The sequence below is a fragment of the Heptranchias perlo genome, chromosome 45, assembly GCF_035084215.1.
Source record: "Heptranchias perlo isolate sHepPer1 chromosome 45, sHepPer1.hap1, whole genome shotgun sequence".
NCBI classification, from domain to species: Eukaryota; Metazoa; Chordata; class Chondrichthyes; order Hexanchiformes; family Hexanchidae; genus Heptranchias; species Heptranchias perlo.
In genome coordinates this window covers 181954-202318 of record NC_090369.1, presented here as the reverse complement: position 1 = coordinate 202318, position 20365 = coordinate 181954, and the positions used below count along the sequence as shown (strand labels likewise).

The 20365-nt window shown below is 58.4% G+C and overlaps 1 protein-coding gene across 2 annotated transcripts in view; it reads right to left on the bottom strand.

The window, feature by feature from the left end:
• Positions 1-684: 684 nt before the first annotated feature.
• Positions 685-20365, bottom strand: part of LOC137306766 (SRSF protein kinase 3-like) — a 39520-nt gene continuing 19839 nt past the window's right edge. For both annotated transcript variants that reach the window (XM_067976129.1, XM_067976130.1), the window contains exons 7-15: positions 18302-18467; positions 14866-14891; positions 11697-12039; positions 10306-10638; positions 7375-7475; positions 7092-7199; positions 6388-6457; positions 4959-5051; positions 685-3399 (exon numbers count right to left, since the gene is read on the bottom strand). In XM_067976129.1, the coding sequence (XP_067832230.1) occupies positions 3215-3399; positions 4959-5051; positions 6388-6457; positions 7092-7199; positions 7375-7475; positions 10306-10638; positions 11697-12039; positions 14866-14891; positions 18302-18467 (1425 nt within the window). In that variant the 3' untranslated portion in view covers positions 685-3214. The remainder of the gene's footprint in view (positions 3400-4958; positions 5052-6387; positions 6458-7091; positions 7200-7374; positions 7476-10305; positions 10639-11696; positions 12040-14865; positions 14892-18301; positions 18468-20365) is intronic.

The following is a 20365-nucleotide window of genomic DNA, read 5'->3' as shown; positions in this document are numbered from 1 at the left end:
CCTCAGTACTGACCCTCCCACAGTGCGGCGCTCCCTCGGCACCGCCCCTCCGACAGTGCGGCGCTCCCTCAGTACTGACCTTCCGACAGTGCGGCGCTCCCTCAGTACTGACCCTCCGACAGTGCGACGCTCCCTCAGTACTGACCCTCCGACAGTGCGGCGCTCCCTCAGTACTGACCCTCCGACAGCGCGGCGCTCCCTCGGCACGCACTGGTGCGGGAGCCTCGGTGATGGGGCTCAAGGCTCTTGCGTGGGACTGGACCCCCGTGAACCTGCCGACTCGGAGGCCACAGTGCTACCCACTGGGGCGGGGCTGACACAAACGCGCATTTGCAAGAAAACAGCCGAGCCAGAATTCCACAGGGTCCAAAAACGGGGGACGTGGGAGGGAGCGGAGCAGGAAAGTCCCGGCCATTGGTCGGACCTGTGATGGGAGATTGAGGACTAGCAGTATCCACCCTCGGCCACTAGAGGGCGCGTCAGCGGTCACAGCCACCATCACCACCCGGTCAGTATAGCTCCGGTCCACACCATGCAGTGAATTGACCCCCTTACGACCATCTGCATATCAGTCTGGCCCCCTCAAACGGGAGGGTCCCCTCTAATGCCAGCAAGTCTCTTCGGGTGTTTCAATTTCTCTTGTTGAAATGTAAGAACTATATTAAAAAAAAACGTCAAAGATCATTTGCTCCAAGCACAGAGAGTCTGCATGAAGGGTTTATAAAAAAAAATAACACAAGGAAATGCACCAGGGCTTCACAAGAGAGCGAGAGGAAGATCCCGAATGTGTTTCAGGAATTCAAAAGGAACATAGGAACAGGATGAGGCCATTCAGCCCCTCGAGCATTGAATTAGTTCATGGCTGATCTGTATCTTAACTCCATTTACCCGCCTTGGTTACCCTTAATCCTCTTACCCAACAAAAATCGATCAATCTCAGTGCTGAAAGCTCCAATCGACCCCCAGACTCCACAGCCTTTTTTTGGGGGAGAGAGTTCCAGATTCCCACTCCCCTTTGTGTGAGGAAATGCTTCCCGACATCACCCCTGAACGGCCTGGCTCTAATTTTAAGGCTCTGCCCCCTTGTTCTGGACTCCCCCCACCAGAGGAAATAGTTTCTCTCCATCGACCCTATCAAATCCTTTAATCATCTTAAACCCCTCGATTAGATCACCCCTTAATCTTCCACACTCGAGGGAATACAAGCCCGGTCTGTGCAACCTGTCCTCGGAATTTAACCCCTTCAGCCCCGGTATCATTCTGATAATGACAGTGGCGCTTGGGTTCCCCTGGAAAGTGTTTCCTTGTTTACCCCCTATCACCCCCCCCCATCACATTTCTGGAAATGCCCCAAAGCTTGTCAAAAGTTTTTGATAATGTTGTTTGAGGGAGGAATGTTCACCCAGGACACAGGGCAAACAGGGCCTCGGTTTAAGGTCTCATCCGAAAGACGGCCCCTCAGACAGCGCAGCGCTGCCCCGGGGAGTGGCGGCCTGGATTATGGGGCTCGAACCCACGACCTTCTGACTCGAGAGAAAGACGGACAACCAAATTGGCGGGACGACAAAGAGGGACTGAGGGAAGACATAACTGAAGCATTCCGTTTCAAAATTTAATTTAAAATCCTTTTCCTCACACAATCATAGAACGAGGCCATTTGGCCCGTCGCGCCTGTGCCGGCTCTCTGGGAAAGCTCTCCACCTAATCCCATAGCTCTGCTCTTTGCCCCATGGCCTTTTAAAAGGCTTCTGTGTCAAATATTTGTCTGCTTCCCTTGGATTCTGCTATCCCTCTGCTCGGCCATTCCATGTCCGAACAACCCTCTGCTTAAAAATTCTCTCCCTCCCTCTCCCTTCGGTTTTCTCGTGATGCCCTTAGTTTGACACTCTCCAGTTACCAACTCACCAATGGAAAATGGTTTCGTCTCCCACCCCCCCCCATTTATCTGATCAAAACCCCATAGAATTTTGAATTCCAAAAAGGAACAGTGTGTGTTTATCCAGCACCTTTAACGGAGTTAAACTTCCCGAGGCACTTCACAGGAGAGTAAGTCAGACAAAGATTTGACTCCGAGCCGCACGATGAGATATTAGGGCAGGCGACCAAAAGCTCGGTCAAAGAGGTAGGTTTTAAGGAGGGTCTTAAAAAGGAGGAGAGAGAGGCGGAGAGGTTCAGGGAGGGAATTCCAGAGCTTAGGGCCGAGGCGGCTGAAGGCACGGCCGCCGATGGTGGAGCGATGGGAATCGGGGGATGTGCAAGAGGCCGGAATTGGAGGAGCGCAGAGATCTGGGAGGGTCGTAGGGGCTGGAGGAGGTTACAGAGAGAGGGAGGGGGGCGAGGGGAGGAGGCCAGGGAGGGATTTGAGCACCAGGAGGGAGAATTTTAAATTTTTCTCACACTGGGTTAATATTCTGTGGTTGACATGGTCCCTGATTTTTTTGAGAGACTTTTTTTTTTAAAAACTGCTGTAAACATTAGGGTTTGTCATCACTAAAAACAAAAATCCAGTTGCCCAGGGATAGAGAGAGACTGTCAGGAGCTGTCAGCCAGGCTGACTGACTTGACGGAGGTCAGTCTCACCTTAAACCTCGGGCAATCTTTTACAGATTTAGACTCGCCATTTCCACCCTCAGTTATAACATGACGGCGGCTTTAATTCAGCCCCCCCCCAACTCCTGAATTCACACGCTGGGGGTACGGGGGCTCCCACAGGCACTGGCTGCGCTCCAGTACGCGTACACGAGCCCAGTCAGTCAGCGGGATATTCAACTGTGTGGGTCATCACAAGTGAGCCCAAACACCCTCCCCCGCCCCCATTAGGACACCCCTGAATCCGGACCGATTTGTCCCCTCCCTAACCCAGGGGCACTGATGCAAGTTACGGACCCCACTGCCCCACTAGGGAATGGAGCCTGGGACCTGCCTGGTCTGTAACGGGTTGGGAATCTATCGCTGAGCCAGTGAGGGGAGGGGGCAAACTCAGGAGATCATGACAACATACGGGTGTTTGGGACAGATTCCGTGCCCTATCCCCCGAACCCTTCCCCTTGGTTACTCGCAGGCTGAGCGGGGCCTGGACAAGTCAATAGTGAGGGACGCGGTCTCTCTCTCGCTCTCTCCCCGAGCCGGGTGACTGCTCGAGGGGGATTCAGGGGCGGTAGCGGTCTGTCTCTCCCTCTCGCTCTGCGCGTGTCCCCTCCCTGTTTCCGTGGGGTTAGGAGGTGAGCCAGGCGTGTTTGAGACACTCGGCTGCCGTCGCTCGTTTCTCCGGGACGAACTCGAGCATTGGGAGCAGGAATTGGGTGAACTGTGCGGCCAGCTCCAGCGACCACTCATACTTCTGCAGCAGCACCTCGTACAGGGTCCAGGGCTTCAGCTTCTTAATGTGTCGCAGGTCCCCTTTAAAAAAAGGAGAGAGAGAGAGAGAGAGGGAGGGAGGGAGGGAGGGAGGGAGAGGGGGAAATCAAGAGACAGGGGCAGGGGAGGGAAAGAGTAAGAGCAGAGAGAAAAAAAAGAGAAAGAAAGAAAAAAGACAGAAAAACAAAAAGGAATCAATTTATATGCATTTAATAAATTCAGTGTTCAATTGGGTGAGGGAGGTCAGTACACCCGACATCTAGCAATCAGATTAGATACAGAGTAAAGCTCCCTCTACACTGTCCTGTCAAACACTCCCAGGACAGGTACAGGGTTAGATACAGAGTAAAGCTCCCTCTACACTGTCCCATCAAACACTCCCAGGGCAGGTACAGGGTTAGATACAGAGTAAAGCTCCCTCTACACTGTCCTGTCAAACACTCCCAGGACAGGTACAGGGTTAGATACAGAGTAAAGCTCCCTCTACACTGTCCCATCAAACACTCCCAGGGCAGGTACAGGGTTAGATACAGAGTAAAGCTCCCTCTACACTGTCCCATCAAACACTCCCAGGGCAGGTACAGGGTTAGATACAGAGTAAAGCTCCCTCTACACTGTCCCATCAAACACTCCCAGGGCAGGTACAGGGTTAGATACAGAGTAAAGCTCCCTCTACACTGTCCCATCAAACACTCCCAGGGCAGGTACAGGGTTAGATACAGAGTAAAGCTCCCTCGACACTGTCCCATCAAACACTCCCAGGGCAGGTACAGGGTTAGATACAGAGTAAAGCTCCCTCTACACTGTCCCATCAAACACTCCCAGGGCAGGTACAGGGTTAGATACAGAGTAAAGCTCCCTCTACACTGTCCCATCAAACACTCCCAGGGCAGGTACAGGGTTAGATACAGAGTAAAGCTCCCTCTACACTGTCCCATCAAACACTCCCAGGGCAGGTACAGGGTTAGATACAGAGTAAAGCTCCCTCTACACTGTCCCATCAAACACTCCCAGGGGCAGGTACAGGGTTAGATACAGAGTAAAGCTCCCTCTACACTGTCCCATCAAACACTCCCAGGGCAGGTACAGGGTTAGATACAGAGTAAAGCTCCCTCTACACTGTCCCATCAAACACTCCCAGGGCAGGTACAGGGTTAGATACAGAGTAAAGCTCCCTCTACACTGTCCCATCAAACACTCCCAGGGCAGGTACAGGGTTAGATACAGAGTAAAGCTCCCTCTACACTGTCCCATCAAACACTCCCAGGGCAGGTACAGGGTTAGATACAGAGTAAAGCTCCCTCTACACTGTCCCATCAAACACTCCCAGGGGCAGGTACAGGGTTAGATACAGAGTAAAGCTCCCTCTACACTGTCCCATCAAACACTCCCAGGGCAGGTACAGGGTTAGATACAGAGTAAAGCTCCCTCTACACTGTCCCGTCAAACACTCCCAGGGCAGGTACAGGGTTAGATACAGAGTAAAGCTCCCTCTACACTGTCCCATCAAACACTCCCAGGGGCAGGTACAGCACGGGTGAGATACAGAGTAAAGCTCCCTCTAAATACACAAATTAAAAGGAAGCAGCATCAATAGTTACCTCTGCGATTGAAGAATTCCCGGGAGTATCGTCCGGATAACGCAAAATGTGCTGGGATGTTGCCTAGCAACTCAATCATGTGAGCTATATGATCTGTGGGAGGGAAATGAGGTGTGAGACAGTCAGGAGCAGAGAAATGGAACAGACAGTGAGCAGACAGAAAGAAAGGCTTCAATGTCTCAGCACTTTTCACAACTTCAGGACGTCCAATACTATTCATTGACTGTAAAGTGGTTTTGAAGTGTGGTCACTGTTGTAATGTGGGAAACGCGGCAGCCAATTTGCGCACAGCAAGATCCCACAAACAGCAATGTGATAAATGACCAGGTAATCTGTTTTTAAAGTGATGTTGGTTGAGGGGTAAATATTGGCCCCAGGACCCCGGGGAGAACTCCCCCTGCTCTTCTTCCAATAGTGGCCGTGGGATCTTTTACATCCACCCGAGAGGGGCAGACGGGGCCTCGGTTTAACGTCTCATCCAAAGACGGCACCTCCGACAGTGCGGCGCTCCCTCAGTACCGACCCTCCGACAGTGCGGCGCTCCCTCAGTACTGACCCTCCGACAGTGCGGCGCTCCCTCAGTACCGACCCTCCGACAGTGCGGCGCTCCCTCAGTACTGCACCTCCGACAGTGCGGCGCTCCCTCAGTACTGCACCTCCGACAGCGCGGCACTCCCTCAGTACCGACCCTCCGACAGTGCGGCACTCCCTCAGTACCGACCCTCCGACAGCGCGGCACTCCCTCAGTACCGACCCTCCGACAGCGCGGCACTCCCTCAGTACTGACCCTCCGACAGTGCAGCCCTCCCTCAGTACTGACCCTCCAACAGTGCGGCGCTCCCTCAGTACTGACCCTCCGACAGTGCGGCGCTCCCTCAGTACCGACCCTCCGACAGCGCGGCGCTCCCTCAGTACCGACCCTCCGACAGTGCGGCGCTCCCTCAGTACTGACCCTCCGACAGGGCGGCGCTCCCTCAGTACTGACCCTCCGACAGCGCGGCGCTCCCTCAGTACTGACCCTCCGACAGTGCGGCGCTCCCTCAGTACTGACCCTCCGACAGCGCGGCGCTCCCTCAGTACCGACCCTCCGACAGCGCGGCGCTCCCTCAGTACCGACCCTCCGACAGTGCGGCGCTCCCTCAGTACTGACCCTCCGACAGCGCGGCGCTCCCTCAGTACCGACCCTCCGACAGTGCGGCGCTCCCTCAGTACTGACCCTCCGACAGTGCCGCGCTCCCTCAGTACCGACCCTCCGACAGCGCGGCGCTCCCTCAGTACTCCACCGGGAGTGTCGGGCTAGACTATGGGCTCGAGTTGCTGGAGTGGGGCTCGAGCCCACAACCTTCTGAACCGTGGCGAGAGTCAGAACCACCGAGATAGAGAGGGACGCATGTGCACAGAGAAAGAGATATAGAAATCGGACTCATACCTTCATCGCGAGTGTAATCTTCGCCAGAGTGCGGCTCAAACAAGTAATCGCCTGTCACCAGCTCGAAGGCCTGAAAGGAGAGACGTGGACAGTCAGGGCTGATCCTGCAGAAAGCAGCAACCTCCAGCCACAATCCCCACTGGCTCCCGTTCAAAAATAAACCCTCTCGTCCCTTCACACTGGACGGCGCCGAGGGAGCGCCGCACCGCCGGAGGGGACGTTAAACCGAGGCCCCGTCTGTCCCCTCAGGTGCTGCTTATCCTCTGAAGAAGTCAACCTCGGACAGGTTTTTTGGGGTCGGGGGGGGGGAAGGCTCGAATGATCATCTTCCAGTGAAACCCGAACAGGTCGTCAAAGAAAAACCAGATTCTCCCCCTCCGCCAGCTCAGAGGGTGAATGCCCTGCCAGGAGTGCTGCTAACACTACACACACCAAGAAGGTGCCAGGTTCCATGCGAGATCACCAGGGCGAGTGGCCGGACACGGACACAGCCCCTGCCCCAGAATGAGAGTCGGGAGGGGGGGTGGGTTATTCAAGGGTAGAAAGTGAAAGAGCCAGAGACAGAGAGCCTCTAACTCTTCAATGGATGGCAGAGAATGTGTATCAAACCCCCCCGCTGGAGAATTGTACACTGTGACGCCCCGTTCACCGAGTGTCGTGCCCTCTCTAAAACCACCCACAGCCTGGCCAGGTTGCCCCCTTACCATACACGCGGTGCTCCAGATATCAGCAGGCGGCCCATAACCAGCTCCAATCAGCACCTCCAACGAGCGGTACTGCCGAGTCTGGATATCTTCAGTGAAGTGTTTGTACTGTGTTTGGGGAGTGGGGTAGAGAAGAGGGAACAGATAACAAGTCAGATTGTTCACTTTCATTCCACTGCCCAATCCCCCCGCCCCGGTTAGTAAAACAAGTCTCGGACAGGTGGCTTTCCACATCATACAGTGTGACGCAGCAAGTTTCTCGATGCAGAATAAGGGAACTCACCACCCAGCAGGCATTCCCCAGGTCAGCAATTTTCACACGGAGTTTATCGGCGTTTTGAGGTTCAAGGGGACTTACTACAAAGTCCGTGGCACAGAAAGAATCTGCAAACAAGATGAGGAGATGGTTTAACCCCTGAAAAGCACCTCTACGTTATCCCTCGCTCCTACATCTGGGAAACTCATCTCGCACTCTTGGAGCAGGTACAAGGGAAACCCACTCAGCCGTGGCTGATTCAGTCTAGGGTCTATCGCCGTGTCATCTCATTTTGTGTCGGCTGTGGCTCAGCGGGTCTCTCTCTCTCGCCACTGAGTCAGAAGGTTGTGGGTTCGAGTCCCCACTCCAGGGACCCGAGCACGTAATCCGCGCCGCGCCGGCCGAGGGGGCAGCGCCGAGGGAGGGGCCGCGCCGGCCGAGGGGGCAGCGCCGAGGGAGGGGCCGCGCCGGCCGAGGGGGCAGCGCCGAGGGAGGGGCCGCGCCGGCCGAGGGGGCAGCGCCGAGGGAGGGGCCGCGCCGGCCGAGGGGGCAGCGCCGAGGGAGGGGCCGCGCCGGCCGAGGGGGCAGCGCCGAGGGAGGGGCCGCGCCGGCCGAGGGGGCAGCGCCGAGGGAGGGGCCGCGCCGGCCGAGGGGGCAGCGCCGAGGGAGGGGCCGCGCCGGCCGAGGGGGCAGCGCCGAGGGAGGGGCCGCGCCGGCCGAGGGGGCAGCGCCGAGGGAGGGGCCGCGCCGGCCGAGGGGGCAGCGCCGAGGGAGGGGCCGCGCCGGCCGAGGGGGCAGCGCCGAGGGAGGGGCCGCGCCGGCCGAGGGGGCAGCGCCGAGGGAGGGGCCGCGCCGGCCGAGGGGGCAGCGCCGAGGGAGGGGCCGCGCCGGCCGAGGGGGCAGCGCCGAGGGAGGGGCCGCGCCGGCCGAGGGGGCAGCGCCGAGGGAGGGGCCGCGCCGGCCGAGGGGGCAGCGCCGAGGGAGGGGCCGCGCCGGCCGAGGGGGCAGCGCCGAGGGAGGGGCCGCGCCGGCCGAGGGGGCAGCGCCGAGGGAGGGGCCGCGCCGGCCGAGGGGGCAGCGCCGAAGGAGGGGCCGCGCCGGCCGAGGGGGCAGCGCCGAAGGAGGGGCCGCACCGGCCGAGGGGGCAGCGCCGAAGGAGGGGCCGCACCGGCCGAGGGGGCAGCGCCAAGGGAGGGGCCGCACCGGCCGAGGGGGCAGCGCCAAGGGAGGGGCCGCACCGGCCGAGGGGGCAGCGCCGAGGGAGCGCCGCACCGGCCGAGGGGCAGCGCCGAGGGAGCGCCGCACCGGCCGAGGGGGCAGCGCCGAGGGAGCGCCGCACCGGCCGAGGGGGCAGCGCCGAGGGAGCGCCGCACCGGCCGAGGGGCAGCGCCGAGGGAGGGGCCGCACCGGCCGAGGGGGCAGCGCCGAGGGAGCGCCGCACCGGCCGAGGGGGCAGCGCCGAGGGAGCGCCGCACCGGCCGAGGGGGCAGCGCCGAGGGAGCGCCGCACCGGCCGAGGGGGCAGCGCCGAGGGAGCGCCGCACCGGCCGAGGGGGCAGCGCCGAGGGAGCGCCGCACCGGCCGAGGGGCAGCGCCGAGGGAGCGCCGCACCGGCCGAGGGGGCAGCGCCGAGGGAGCGCCGCACCGGCCGAGGGGGCAGCGCCGAGGGAGCGCCGCACCGGCCGAGGGGCAGCGCCGAGGGAGGGGCCGCACCGGCCGAGGGGGCAGCGCCGCACCGGCCGAGGGGGCAGCGCCGAGGGAGCGCCGCACCGGCCGAGGGGGCAGCGCCGAGGGAGCGCCGCACCAGCCGAGGGGCAGCGCCGAGGGAGCGCCGCACCAGCCGAGGGGCAGCGCCGAGGGAGCGCCGCACCAGCCGAGGGGCAGCGCCGAGGGAGCGCCGCACCAGCCGAGGGGCAGCGCCGAGGGAGCGCCGCACCAGCCGAGGGGCAGCGCCGAGGGAGGGGCAGCACCGGCCGAAGGGCAGCGCCGAGGGAGCGCCGCACCGGCCGAGGGGCAGTCTTTTGGATGAGATGTTAAACCGAGACCCCGTCTGCCCTCTCTGGTGGATGCTGGGTATTCTGTGGCGAGTGACTCACCTCCTGACTCCCCATCTACAAGGCACAAGTCAGGAGTGTGATGGAATACTCTCCACTTGCCTGGATGAGTGCAGCTCCAACAACACTCAAAAAGCTCGACACCATCCAGGACAAAGCAGCCCGCTTGATTGGCACCCCATCCACCACCCTAAACATTCACTCCCTTCACCACCGGCGCACCGTGGCTGCAGTGTGTACCATCCACAGGATGCACTGCAGCAACTCGCCAAGGCTTCTTCAACAGCACCTCCCAAACCCGCGACCTCTACCACCTCGAAGGACAAGAGCAGCAGGCACATGGGAACAACACCACCTGCACGTTCCCCTCCAAGTCACACGCCATCCCGACTTGGAAATATATCGGCCGTTCCTTCATCGTCGCTGGGTCAAAATCCTGGAACTCCCTCCCTAACAGCACTGTGGGAGAACCTTCACCACACGGACTGCAGCGGTTCAAGAAGGCGGCTCACCACCACCTTCTCAAGGGACGGGCAATAAATGCCGGCCTCGCCAGCGACGCCCACATCCCATGAACGAATAAAAAAAATGTAAAAGATCCCATGGCCACTATTGGGAGAAGAGCAGGGGGAGTTTTTCCCCGGGGTCCTGAGGCCAATATTTATCCCTCAACCAACAGACGATCTGGTCATTTATCATATTGATGTTTGTGGGATCTTGCTGTGTGCAATTTGGCTGCCGCGATTCCTACTTTACAACAGTGACTACACTTTTTAAAAAGTCCTTCATTGGCTGTGAAGCATTTGGGGACGTCCTGAGGTGGTGAAAGGGGCTGGAGAAACGTAAAGAAAGGACCTGCAACACTTGGGAGTTGAACTGTCCGAGGTAAGACGCATCTCACTCACCGTGCGATTGGTCCTCCAGCGGTGATATCATGGCGCCACGCTCTCTCCCGCTGGAAGACTCTGACAGAGTCGACCCCGACTTGGTGGAGACGAGGGACCCGGAGAAGCCAGAGATCTGGGAGTCGGGGCTGAGGAAGCGGCTGTACGCAGAGTAACCGTTGCACATCTGGTGCGAGTTGTAGAGCTCGAAGCTGAGCGAGGAGGTGGGGCTAAGGGGGCTACAGATACCATCGGGGTGCTTGCAGTGATTGCCGGCCTCGCAGCCGTTGGCCCTGGGCTCCAATCCTTCGGGCTGCTCTTGCGACTTGCCGCCATACTGGATTCCATTGGCGCCTAAGGCGACAGGAGGTTTAAAGGTCACAGCTGCAATACAAAAATCAACCAAAGCTCCTCTCCCTCCAGTGGCTGGTTGGGGGAAACACGACCACCACCCCCCCACTGTGGGACTGAGCCCCACAAACAGAGCAGGAAAGGCCCAGGGCCCATCCCAGGCCTGTGCTCAGAAAGCTGATCTCAGCCTGGGGTCGGGCTACCAATGGCATTAGTGACCCTGGGTTAGAGAGAGGGGAAATCAGCCAGGGTCCCTGCTCCTGATCACTGTCCAGTGACCCCTGGGTTAGAGAGAGGGGGAAATCAGCCATGGTTCCTGCTCCCGATCACTGTCCAGTGACCCCTGGGTTAGAGAGAGAGGGGAAATCAGCCAGGGTTCCTGCTCCTGATCACTGTCCAGTGACCCCTGGGTTAGAGAGAGAGGGGGAAATCAGTCAGGGTTCCTGCTCCTGATCACTGTCCAGTGACCCCTGGGTTAGAGAGAGAGGGGAAATCAGCCAGGGTTCCTGCTCCTGATCACTGTCCAGTGACCCCTGGGTTAGAGAGAGAGGGGGAAATCAGCCAGGGTTCCTGCTCCTGATCACTGTCCAGTGACCCCTGGGTTAGAGAGAGAGGAAATCAGCCAGGGTTCCTGCTCCTGATCACTGTCCAGTGACCCCCCCGGGTTAGAGAGAGGGGAAATCAGTCAGGGTTCCTGCTCCCGATCACTGTCCAGTGACCCCTGGGTTAGAGAGAGGAGATGGATTTAAGAGGAAGCCGGATAAACACATGAGGGAGAAAGGAATAGAAGGATAGGGTGATAGGGTGAGATGGAGTAATGGGAAGCCTCGTGTGGAGCACAGTCCAGTTGGGCCGAATGGGCTGTTTCTATGCTGTAAATTCTATGTATGAGGAGCGGGGAGATGGACACTGCTTGGAAACTCACCACTTGGCCATGAGGCGGGCACAGCCTGATGCTTTTACTAAGCTGGCACTGAGCCAGGCGACGACAAAGCTCATGCCCGATGGTATTTGCCTGGTTTGGGGGCGGTGGGATTCGCGACAGGCCTTTTGGGACTTACACTCTCCTGGTCTCCCTCCCGGGGCGCGCTCCTCGTCGAACAGGCTCTCCCTGCCCCTCACGTCTGCCGGCCCGTGCCCATGGTCATCTCGGGGCCCCCGCAGATCGCGAGGGGGCCCCTGCAGCCTGGAGTTGGGGAGCCCCGGGAAGAGGCCCTGAAGCCGCAGGTCAGTCAGCCCCTGGGCCCCAGGCGTGGAGGGGCCCAGCGAGGCGGCCTCCTGCAGCCTGTGCTCCTCCAACTCCTCCATGTGCTGGATGTCCATCAGTCTCTCCTCCAACATCTTGACCTGCCTCTTCTGCTTCTTCCTCAACTTCTTCTTCCTGTTCTTCGAAACTTTCCCTCCCTGAAAGCGGGAAAAAGGAGGAAGAATGAAGATGAACCGAGTGCAGCGACTCCGAGAACGATGCAGCACAGGAGAAGGCCATTCGGCCCGTCGGGCCTGTGCCATCTCTTCGAAAGAGCTCTCCAATTAGTCCCTCTCCCCTGCTCTTTGCCCATAACCCTGCAAATTTTTCCCCTTCAAGTATTTATCCAATTCCCTTTTGAAAGTTATTACTGAATCTGCTTCCACCGCCCTTTCAGGCAGTGAATTCCAGATCAGAACAACTCGCTGCGTAAAAAAACATTCTCCTCATCTCCCCTCTGGTTCTTTTACCAATTACCTTAAATCTGTGTCCTCTGGTTCCCGACCCTCCTGCCACTGGAAACACTTTCTCCTTATTTACTCCATCAAAACCCCTCCTGATTTTGAACACCTCGATTAAATCTCCCCTTAACCTTCTCTGCTCCAAGGAGAACAACCCCAGCTTCTCCAGTCTCTCCACATCACTGAAGTCCCTCATCCCTGGGACCATTCGAGTAAATCTTCTCCGCACCCTTCACCAAGGCCTTGACTGGAGGTACGAGGGAGACTGCCGACCCCCTCTACCCAACCATTGCCATGTCTCGGGATGGGAAAGGGCTCAGAGGGTAAATGCACTGCTCAGTCCGGTAACGAGCCACTGGGATAGTACTGGGTGCCAGCCACGAGTTAGCTCGTCTCAGTCAGGGCATGGGTGGGGTCAGTGTCTCTGGTGAGGGGTCTGGATTCCTGCTTCTGATCAGTGTCCAGTGACTCTTGATGGAAAGCGCAGGGTTCGGTCTTGGCTGTGAGGCTCCTCTTGGTTGACTATCCTATCCAGGCTCACTGTCTAAGCTCACAATGCCCTGGGAGTGTTTGATGGGACAGTGTAGAGGGAGCTTTACTCTGTATCTAACCCTGTACCTGCCCTGGGAGTGTTTGATGGGACAGTGTAGAGGGAGCTTTACTCTGTATCTAACCGTGTACCTGCCCTGGGAGTGTTTGATGGGACAGTGTAGAGGGAGCTTTACTCTGTATCTAACCCTGTACCTGCCCTGGGAGTGTTTGATGGGACAGTGTAGAGGGAGCTTTACTCTGTATCTAACCCTGTACCTGCCCTGGGAGTGTTTGATGGGACAGTGTAGAGGGAGCTTTACTCTGTATCTAACCCGGTACCTGCCCTGGGAGTGTTTGACGGGACAGTGTAGAGGGAGCTTTACTCTGTATCTAACCCTGTACCTGCCCTGGGAGTGTTTGACGGGACAGTGTAGAGGGAGCTTTACTCTGTATCTAACCCTGTACCTGCCCTGGGAGTGTTTGACGGGACAGTGTAGAGGGAGCTTTACTCTGTATCTAACCCTGTACCTGCCCCTGGGAGTGTTTGATGGGACAGTGTAGAGGGAGCTTTACTCTGTATCTAACCCTGTACCTGCCCTGGGAGTGTTTGATGGGACAGTGTAGAGGGAGCTTTACTCCGTATCTAACCCTGTACCTGCCCTGGGAGTGTTTGATGGGACAGTGTAGAGGGAGCTTTACTCTGTATCTAACCCTGTACCTGCCCTGGGAGTGTTTGACGGGACAGTGTAGAGGGAGCTTTACTCTGTATCTAACCCTGTACCTGCCCTGGGAGTGTTTGACGGGACAGTGTAGAGGGAGCTTTACTCTGTATCTAACCCTGTACCTGCCCCTGGGAGTGTTTGATGGGACAGTGTAGAGGGAGCTTTACTCTGTATCTAACCCTGTACCTGCCCTGGGAGTGTTTGATGGGACAGTGTAGAGGGAGCTTTACTCCGTATCTAACCCTGTACCTGCCCTGGGAGTGTTTGATGGGACAGTGTAGAGGGAGCTTTACTCTGTATCTAACCCTGTACCTGCCCTGGGAGTGTTTGACGGGACAGTGTAGAGGGAGCTTTACTCTGTATCTAACCCTGTACCTGCCCTGGGAGTGTTTGACGGGACAGTGTAGAGGGAGCTTTACTCTGTATCTAACCCTGTACCTGCCCTGGGAGTGTTTGATGGGACAGTGTAGAGGGAGCTTTACTCTGTATCTAACCCTGTACCTGCCCTGGGAGTGTTTGATGGGACAGTGTAGAGGGAGCTTCACTCTGTATCTAACCCGTGCTGTACCTGCCCTGGGAGTGTTTGATGGGACAGTGTAGAGGGAGCTTTACTCTGTATCTAACCCTGTACCTGCCCTGGGAGTGTTTGATGGGACAGTGTAGAGGGAGCTTTACTCTGTATCTAACCCTGTACCTGACCCTGGGAGTGTTTGATGGGACAGTGTAGAGGGAGCTTTACTCTGTATCTAACCCTGTACCTGACCCTGGGAGTGTTTGATGGGACAGTGTAGAGGGAGCTTTACTCTGTATCTAACCCTGTACCTGCCCTGGGAGTGTTTGACGGGACAGTGTAGAGGGAGCTTTACTCTGTATCTAACCCTGTACCTGCCCCTGGGAGTGTTTGATGGGACAGTGTAGAGGGAGCTTTACTCTGTATCTAACCCTGTACCTGCCCCTGGGAGTGTTTGATGGGACAGTGTGGAGGGAGCTTTACTCTGTATCTAACCCTGTACCTGACCCTGGGAGTGTTTGATGGGACAGTGTAGAGGGAGCTTTACTCTGTATCTAACCCTGTACCTGACCCTGGGAGTGTTTGATGGGACAGTGTAGAGGGAGCTTTACTCTGTATCTAACCCTGTACCTGCCCTGGGAGTGTTTGACGGGACAGTGTAGAGGGAGCTTTACTCTGTATCTCACCCTGTACCTGCCCTGGGAGTGATTGATGGGTTTTACTGTGTATCTAGCACACCAGCAGTGGGAGGATACTCACCTGCACGTCCTGTGGGGCTGTGCTCACTGTAAGGAAAGAGCAGAAAGAAAGTTATCTCGAGGTGATCTCAAACATTGACACAAACTGGACAATAATCGCTGCTTATAGTGTTCTCTCCCACTTTGCTTTCAACAATGCTGGCTACAATTATGTCATTTTCTCACAACACACGGCAAGATGGAGAAGGAATGTCGTTTTCTACTGATAGTGCGGGGGGGGGAACAAAATGAGGGGCCAAAATAAATGGAAAGTTCCTGTTGGTAATCGCGTCATTGATTCCCCACGTTTAGTGCAGAACAATAGAACGATCTTGCATTTCTATAACTCCTTCCATCACCTCAGGACGTCCCAAAGCGCTTTACAGCCAATGAAGTACTTTTGAAGTGTGGTCACTGTTGTAATACAGGAAACGAGGCAGCCGAGTGGTGCACAGGAAGATCCCACAAACAGCAGTGTGATAATGACGACAGCGCGGCGCTCCCTCAGCGCCGACCCTCCGACAGCGCGGCGCTCCCTCAGCGCCGACCCTCCGACAGCGCGGCGCTCCCTCAGCGCCGACCCTCCGACAGCGCGGCGCTCCCTCAGCGCCGACCCTCCGACAGCGCGGCGCTCCCTCAGCGCCGACCCTCCGACAGCGCGGCGCTCCCTCAGCGCCGACCCTCCGACAGCGCGGCGCTCCCCTCAGCGCCGACCCTGCGACAGCGCGGCGCTCCCTCAGCGCCGACCCTCCGACAGCGCGGCGCTCAATCAGCGCCGACCCTCCGACAGCGCGGCGCTCCCTCAGCGCCGACCCTCCGACAGCGCGGCGCTCCCTCAGCGCCGACCCTGCGACAGCGCGGCGCTCCCTCAGCGCCGACCCTCCGACAGCGCGGCGCTCCCTCAGCGCCGACCCTGCGACAGCGCGGCGCTCCCTCAGCGCCGACCCTGCGACAGCGCGGCGCTCCCCTCAGCGCCGACCCTCCGACAGCGCGGCGCTCCCTCAGCGCCGACCCTCCGACAGCGCGGCGCTCCCTCAGCGCCGACCCTCCGACAGCGCGGCGCTCCCTCAGCGCCGACCCTCCGACAGCGCGGCGCTCCCTCAGCGCCGACCCTCCGACAGCGCGGCGCTCCCTCAGCGCCGACCCTCCGACAGCGCGGCGCTCCCTCAGCGCCGACCCTCCGACAGCGCGGCGCTCCCTCAGCGCCGACCCTCCGACAGCGCGGCGCTCCCTCAGCGCCGACCCTCCGACAGCGCGGCGCTCCCTCAGCGCCGACCCTCCGACAGCGCGGCGCTCCCTCAGCGCCGACCCTCCGACAGCGCGGCGCTCCCTCAGCGCCGACCCTCCGACAGCGCGGCGCTCCCTCAGCGCCGACCCTCCGACAGCGCGGCGCTCCCTCAGCGCCGACCCTCCGACAGCGCGGCGCTCCCTCAGCGCCGACCCTCCGACAGCGCGGCGCTCCCTCAGCGCCGACCCTCCGACAGCGCGGCGCTCCCTCAGCGCCGACCCTCCGACAGCGCGGCGCTCCCTCAGCGCCGACCCTCCGACAGCGCGGCGCTCCCTCAGCGCCGACCCTCCGACAGCGCGGCGCTCCCTCAGCGCCGACCCTCCGACAGCGCGGCGCTCCCTCAGCGCCGACCCTCCGACAGCGCGGCGCTCCCTCAGCGCCGACCCTCCGACAGCGCGGCGCTCCCTCAGCGCCGACCCTCCGACAGCGCGGCGCTCCCTCAGCGCCGACCCTCCGACAGCGCGGCGCTCCCTCAGCGCCGACCCTCCGACAGCGCGGCGCTCCCTCAGCGCCGACCCTCCGACAGCGCGGCGCTCCCTCAGCGCCGACCCTGCGACAGCGCGGCGCTCCCTCAGCGCCGACCCTGCGACAGCGCGGCGCTCCCTCAGCGCGGCGCTCCCTCAGTACCGACCCTGCGACAGCGCGGCGCTCCCTCAGTACCGACCCTCCGACAGTGCGGCGCTCCCTCAGTACTGACCCTCCGACAGTGCGGCGCTCCCTCAGTACCGACCCTCCGACAGTGCGGCGCTCCCTCAGTACCGACCCTCCGACAGTGCGGCGCTCCCTCAGTACCGACCCTCCGACAGTGCGGCGCTCCCTCAGTACTGACCCTCCGACAGTGCGGCTCTCCCTCAGCACTGACCCTCCGACAGTGCGGCGCTCCCTCAGCACTGACCCTCCGACAGTGCGGCGCTCCCTCAGTACTGACCCTCCGACAGTGCGGCGCTCCCTCAGTACTGACCCTGCGACAGTGCGGCGCTCCCTCAGTACTGACCCTCCGACAGTGCGGCTCTCCCTCAGCACTGACCCTCCGACAGTGCGGCGCTCCCTCAGTACTGCCCCTCCGACAGTGCGGCGCTCCCTCAGTACTGACCCTGCGACAGTGCGGCGCTCCCTCAGTACTGCCCCTCCGACAGTGCGGCGCTCCCTCAGCACTGACCCTCCGACAGTGCGGCGCTCCCTCAGTACTGACCCTCCGACAGTGCGGCGCTCCCTCAGTACTGACCCTCCGACAGTGCAGCGCTCCCTCAGTACAGACCCTCCGACAGTGCTCTCCCTCAGTACTGACCCTCCGACAGTGCGGCGCTCCCTCAGTACTGACCCTCCGACAGTGCGGCGCTCCCTCAGTACTGACCCTCCGACAGTGCGGCGCTCCCTCAGCACTGACCCTCCGACAGTGCGGCGCTCCCTCAGTACTGACCCTCCGACAGTGCGGCGCTCCCTCAGTACCGACCCTCCGACAGTGCGGCGCTCCCTCAGTACTGACCCTCCGACAGTGCGGCGCTCCCTCAGTACTGACCCTCCGACAGTGCGGCGCTCCCTCAGTACTGACCCTGCGACAGTGCGGCGCTCCCTCAGTACTGACCCTGCGACAGTGCGGCGCTCCCTCAGTACTGACCCTGCGACAGTGCGGCGCTCCCTCAGTACTGACCCTGCGACAGTGCGGCGCTCCCTCAGTACTGACCCTGCGACAGCGCGGCGCTCCCTCAGCACCGACCCTCCGACAGCGCGGCGCTCCCTCAGTACCGACCCTGGGGAGATAGGGCAGAGGCTACATTAAATAGTACAAACCTTGGCAGGCCGAGAAGGACAATTAATTTTTTTTTAAAAACACAGCGAGTTGTTCTGATCTGGAATTCACTGCCTGAAAGGGCGGTGGAAGCAGATTCAATAATAACTCTCAAAAGGGGAATTGGATAAATACTTGAGGGGGGGGGGTGGGGGAACTTTCAGGGCTATGGGGAAAGAGCAGGGGTATGGGACGAATTGGACAACTCTTTCAAATGAGCCGGCACAGGCACGATAGGCTGAATGGCCTCCGTCTGTGCTGTAGCATTCTACGTATCTATTTATAAAGCCCAGGATCCCGTATGCTTTATAAACAGCCTGATGGATTTGTCCTGCCACCCTCGGAGGTGTGAGTGTGAGTGAGCAAGTGTGCGTGTCCTACCCGAGGAGCCAGAGGGAGGAGGGGCTCCAGACTGTTGCCATATGGTCGCCTCGGCAGCCAGCCGCCTCACGTACACATCGTCCACTGTCAGCAGGATGTTCTCGGGCTTGATGTCCGTGTGGATTATCTTGCACTTGGTGTGCAGGTAATGGAGACCCTGGAGAACCTGGGACAGGGAGAACAAAGGGAACGGGCATCAAATCCGGAGCAGAGACAACACATGGACCCTAGCATTCCCAGATCTACAGGGACTTCTGTCCAGGAACAGAAGGAGGCCATTCAGCCCCCTCGAGCCTGTTATACAGGAACAGAAGGAGGCCATTCAGCCCCCTCGAGCCTGTTATACAGGAACAGAAGGAGGCCATTCAGCCCCCTCGAGCCTGTTATACAGGAACAGAAGGAGGCCATTCAGCCCCCTCGAGCCTGTTATACAGGAACAGAAGGAGGCCATTCAGCCCCCTCGAGCCTGTTCTGCCATTTAATGGCTGATTTATATCTTAACTCCATTTACCCACCTTGGTTATGTAACCCTTAATACCCTTACCTAACAAAAATTTTAATCAATCTCAGCTTTGTAATTGTCATTGGACCCCCAGTCTCATCAGCCTTGAAGGGGAGAGAGTTCCAGATTTCCACTCCCCTTTGTCTGAAGAAGTGCTTCCTGACATCTCCAAGCAGATTAGAGTGAAGATTTAGGAAGGTGGGATTGGAGGTTAGGGAGCACAAGATGGAAAGTGACTGCAGACCGATAACCATAGAGCGTGAGAACCCCTGGATGGGAAAGATCGGTGTCCTACACTCTCCCTACTGTGTTGGGACTCAATCAGCCTGTCTTCTACTCTAACTCGTTCTTTCCCATGACCTCCCTCAGCCTTCACTCCCTATCAATCATAGAAAGGTTATAGCACAGAAGGAGGCCGTTCAGCCCATCCAGTCCGTGCTGGCTCAAAGCAAGAGCAATCCAGCTAGTCCCACTCTCCCGCTCTATCCCTGTAGCTCTGCAAATTTTTTCCTTTCAAGTACTTATCCAGTTCCCTTTTGAAGGCCATGATTGAATCTGCCTCCACCACCCCCTCGGACAGTGCATTCCAGATCATAACCACTCGCTGCGTAAAAAAGTTTTTCATCATCTCACCTTTGGTTCTTTTGCCAATCACCTTAAATCTATGTCCTCTGGTTCTTGACCCTTCCGCCAATGGGAAAAGTTTCTCTCTCTCTACTCTGTCTAGACCCTTCATGATTTTAAATACCTCGATCAAATCTCCTCGCAACCGTCTCTGTTCCGAGGAGAACAACACCAGCTTCTCCAGTCTATCCACGTAACTAAAGTCCCTCATCCCTGGAATCATTCTAGTAAATCTCTTCTGCACCCTCTCTATGGTCTTCACATCTTTCCTAAAGTGCGGTGCCCAGAACTGGACACAATGCTCCAGTTGTGGCCGAACCAGTGTTTTATAAAGGTTCATCATGACTTCCTTACTTTTGTACTCTATGCCTCTATTTATAAAGCCCAGGATCCTGTATGCTTTTTTAACCACTTTCTCAACCTGCCCTGCCACCTTCAACGATTTGTGTACATATACCCCCAGATCTCTCTGTTCCTGTACAACTTTCAGAATTGTGCCCTCTAATTTATATTGCCTTTTCTCATTCTAATTACAGAAATGTATTCCGTTGCATTTTTCTGTGTTAAATTTTATCTGCCATGTGTCCGCCCATTTCACCAGCCTGTCTTTATCCAGACTCTATGTACCTTCTCTCTACCTACTCACCAACCCCGTGCTGTACCTGCCCTGGGGAGTGTTTGATGGGACAGTGTAGAGGGAGCTTTACTCTGTATCTAACCCTGTACCTGCCCTGGGAGTGTTTGATGGGACAGTGTAGAAGGAGCTTTACTCTGTATCTAACCCTGTACCTGCCCTGGGAGTGTTTGATGGGACAGTGTAGAGGGAGCTTTACTCTGTATCTAACCCTGTACCTGCCCTGGGAGTGTTTGATGGGACAGTGTAGAGGGAGCTTTACTCTGTATCTAACCCTGTACCTGCCCCTGGGAGTGTTTGATGG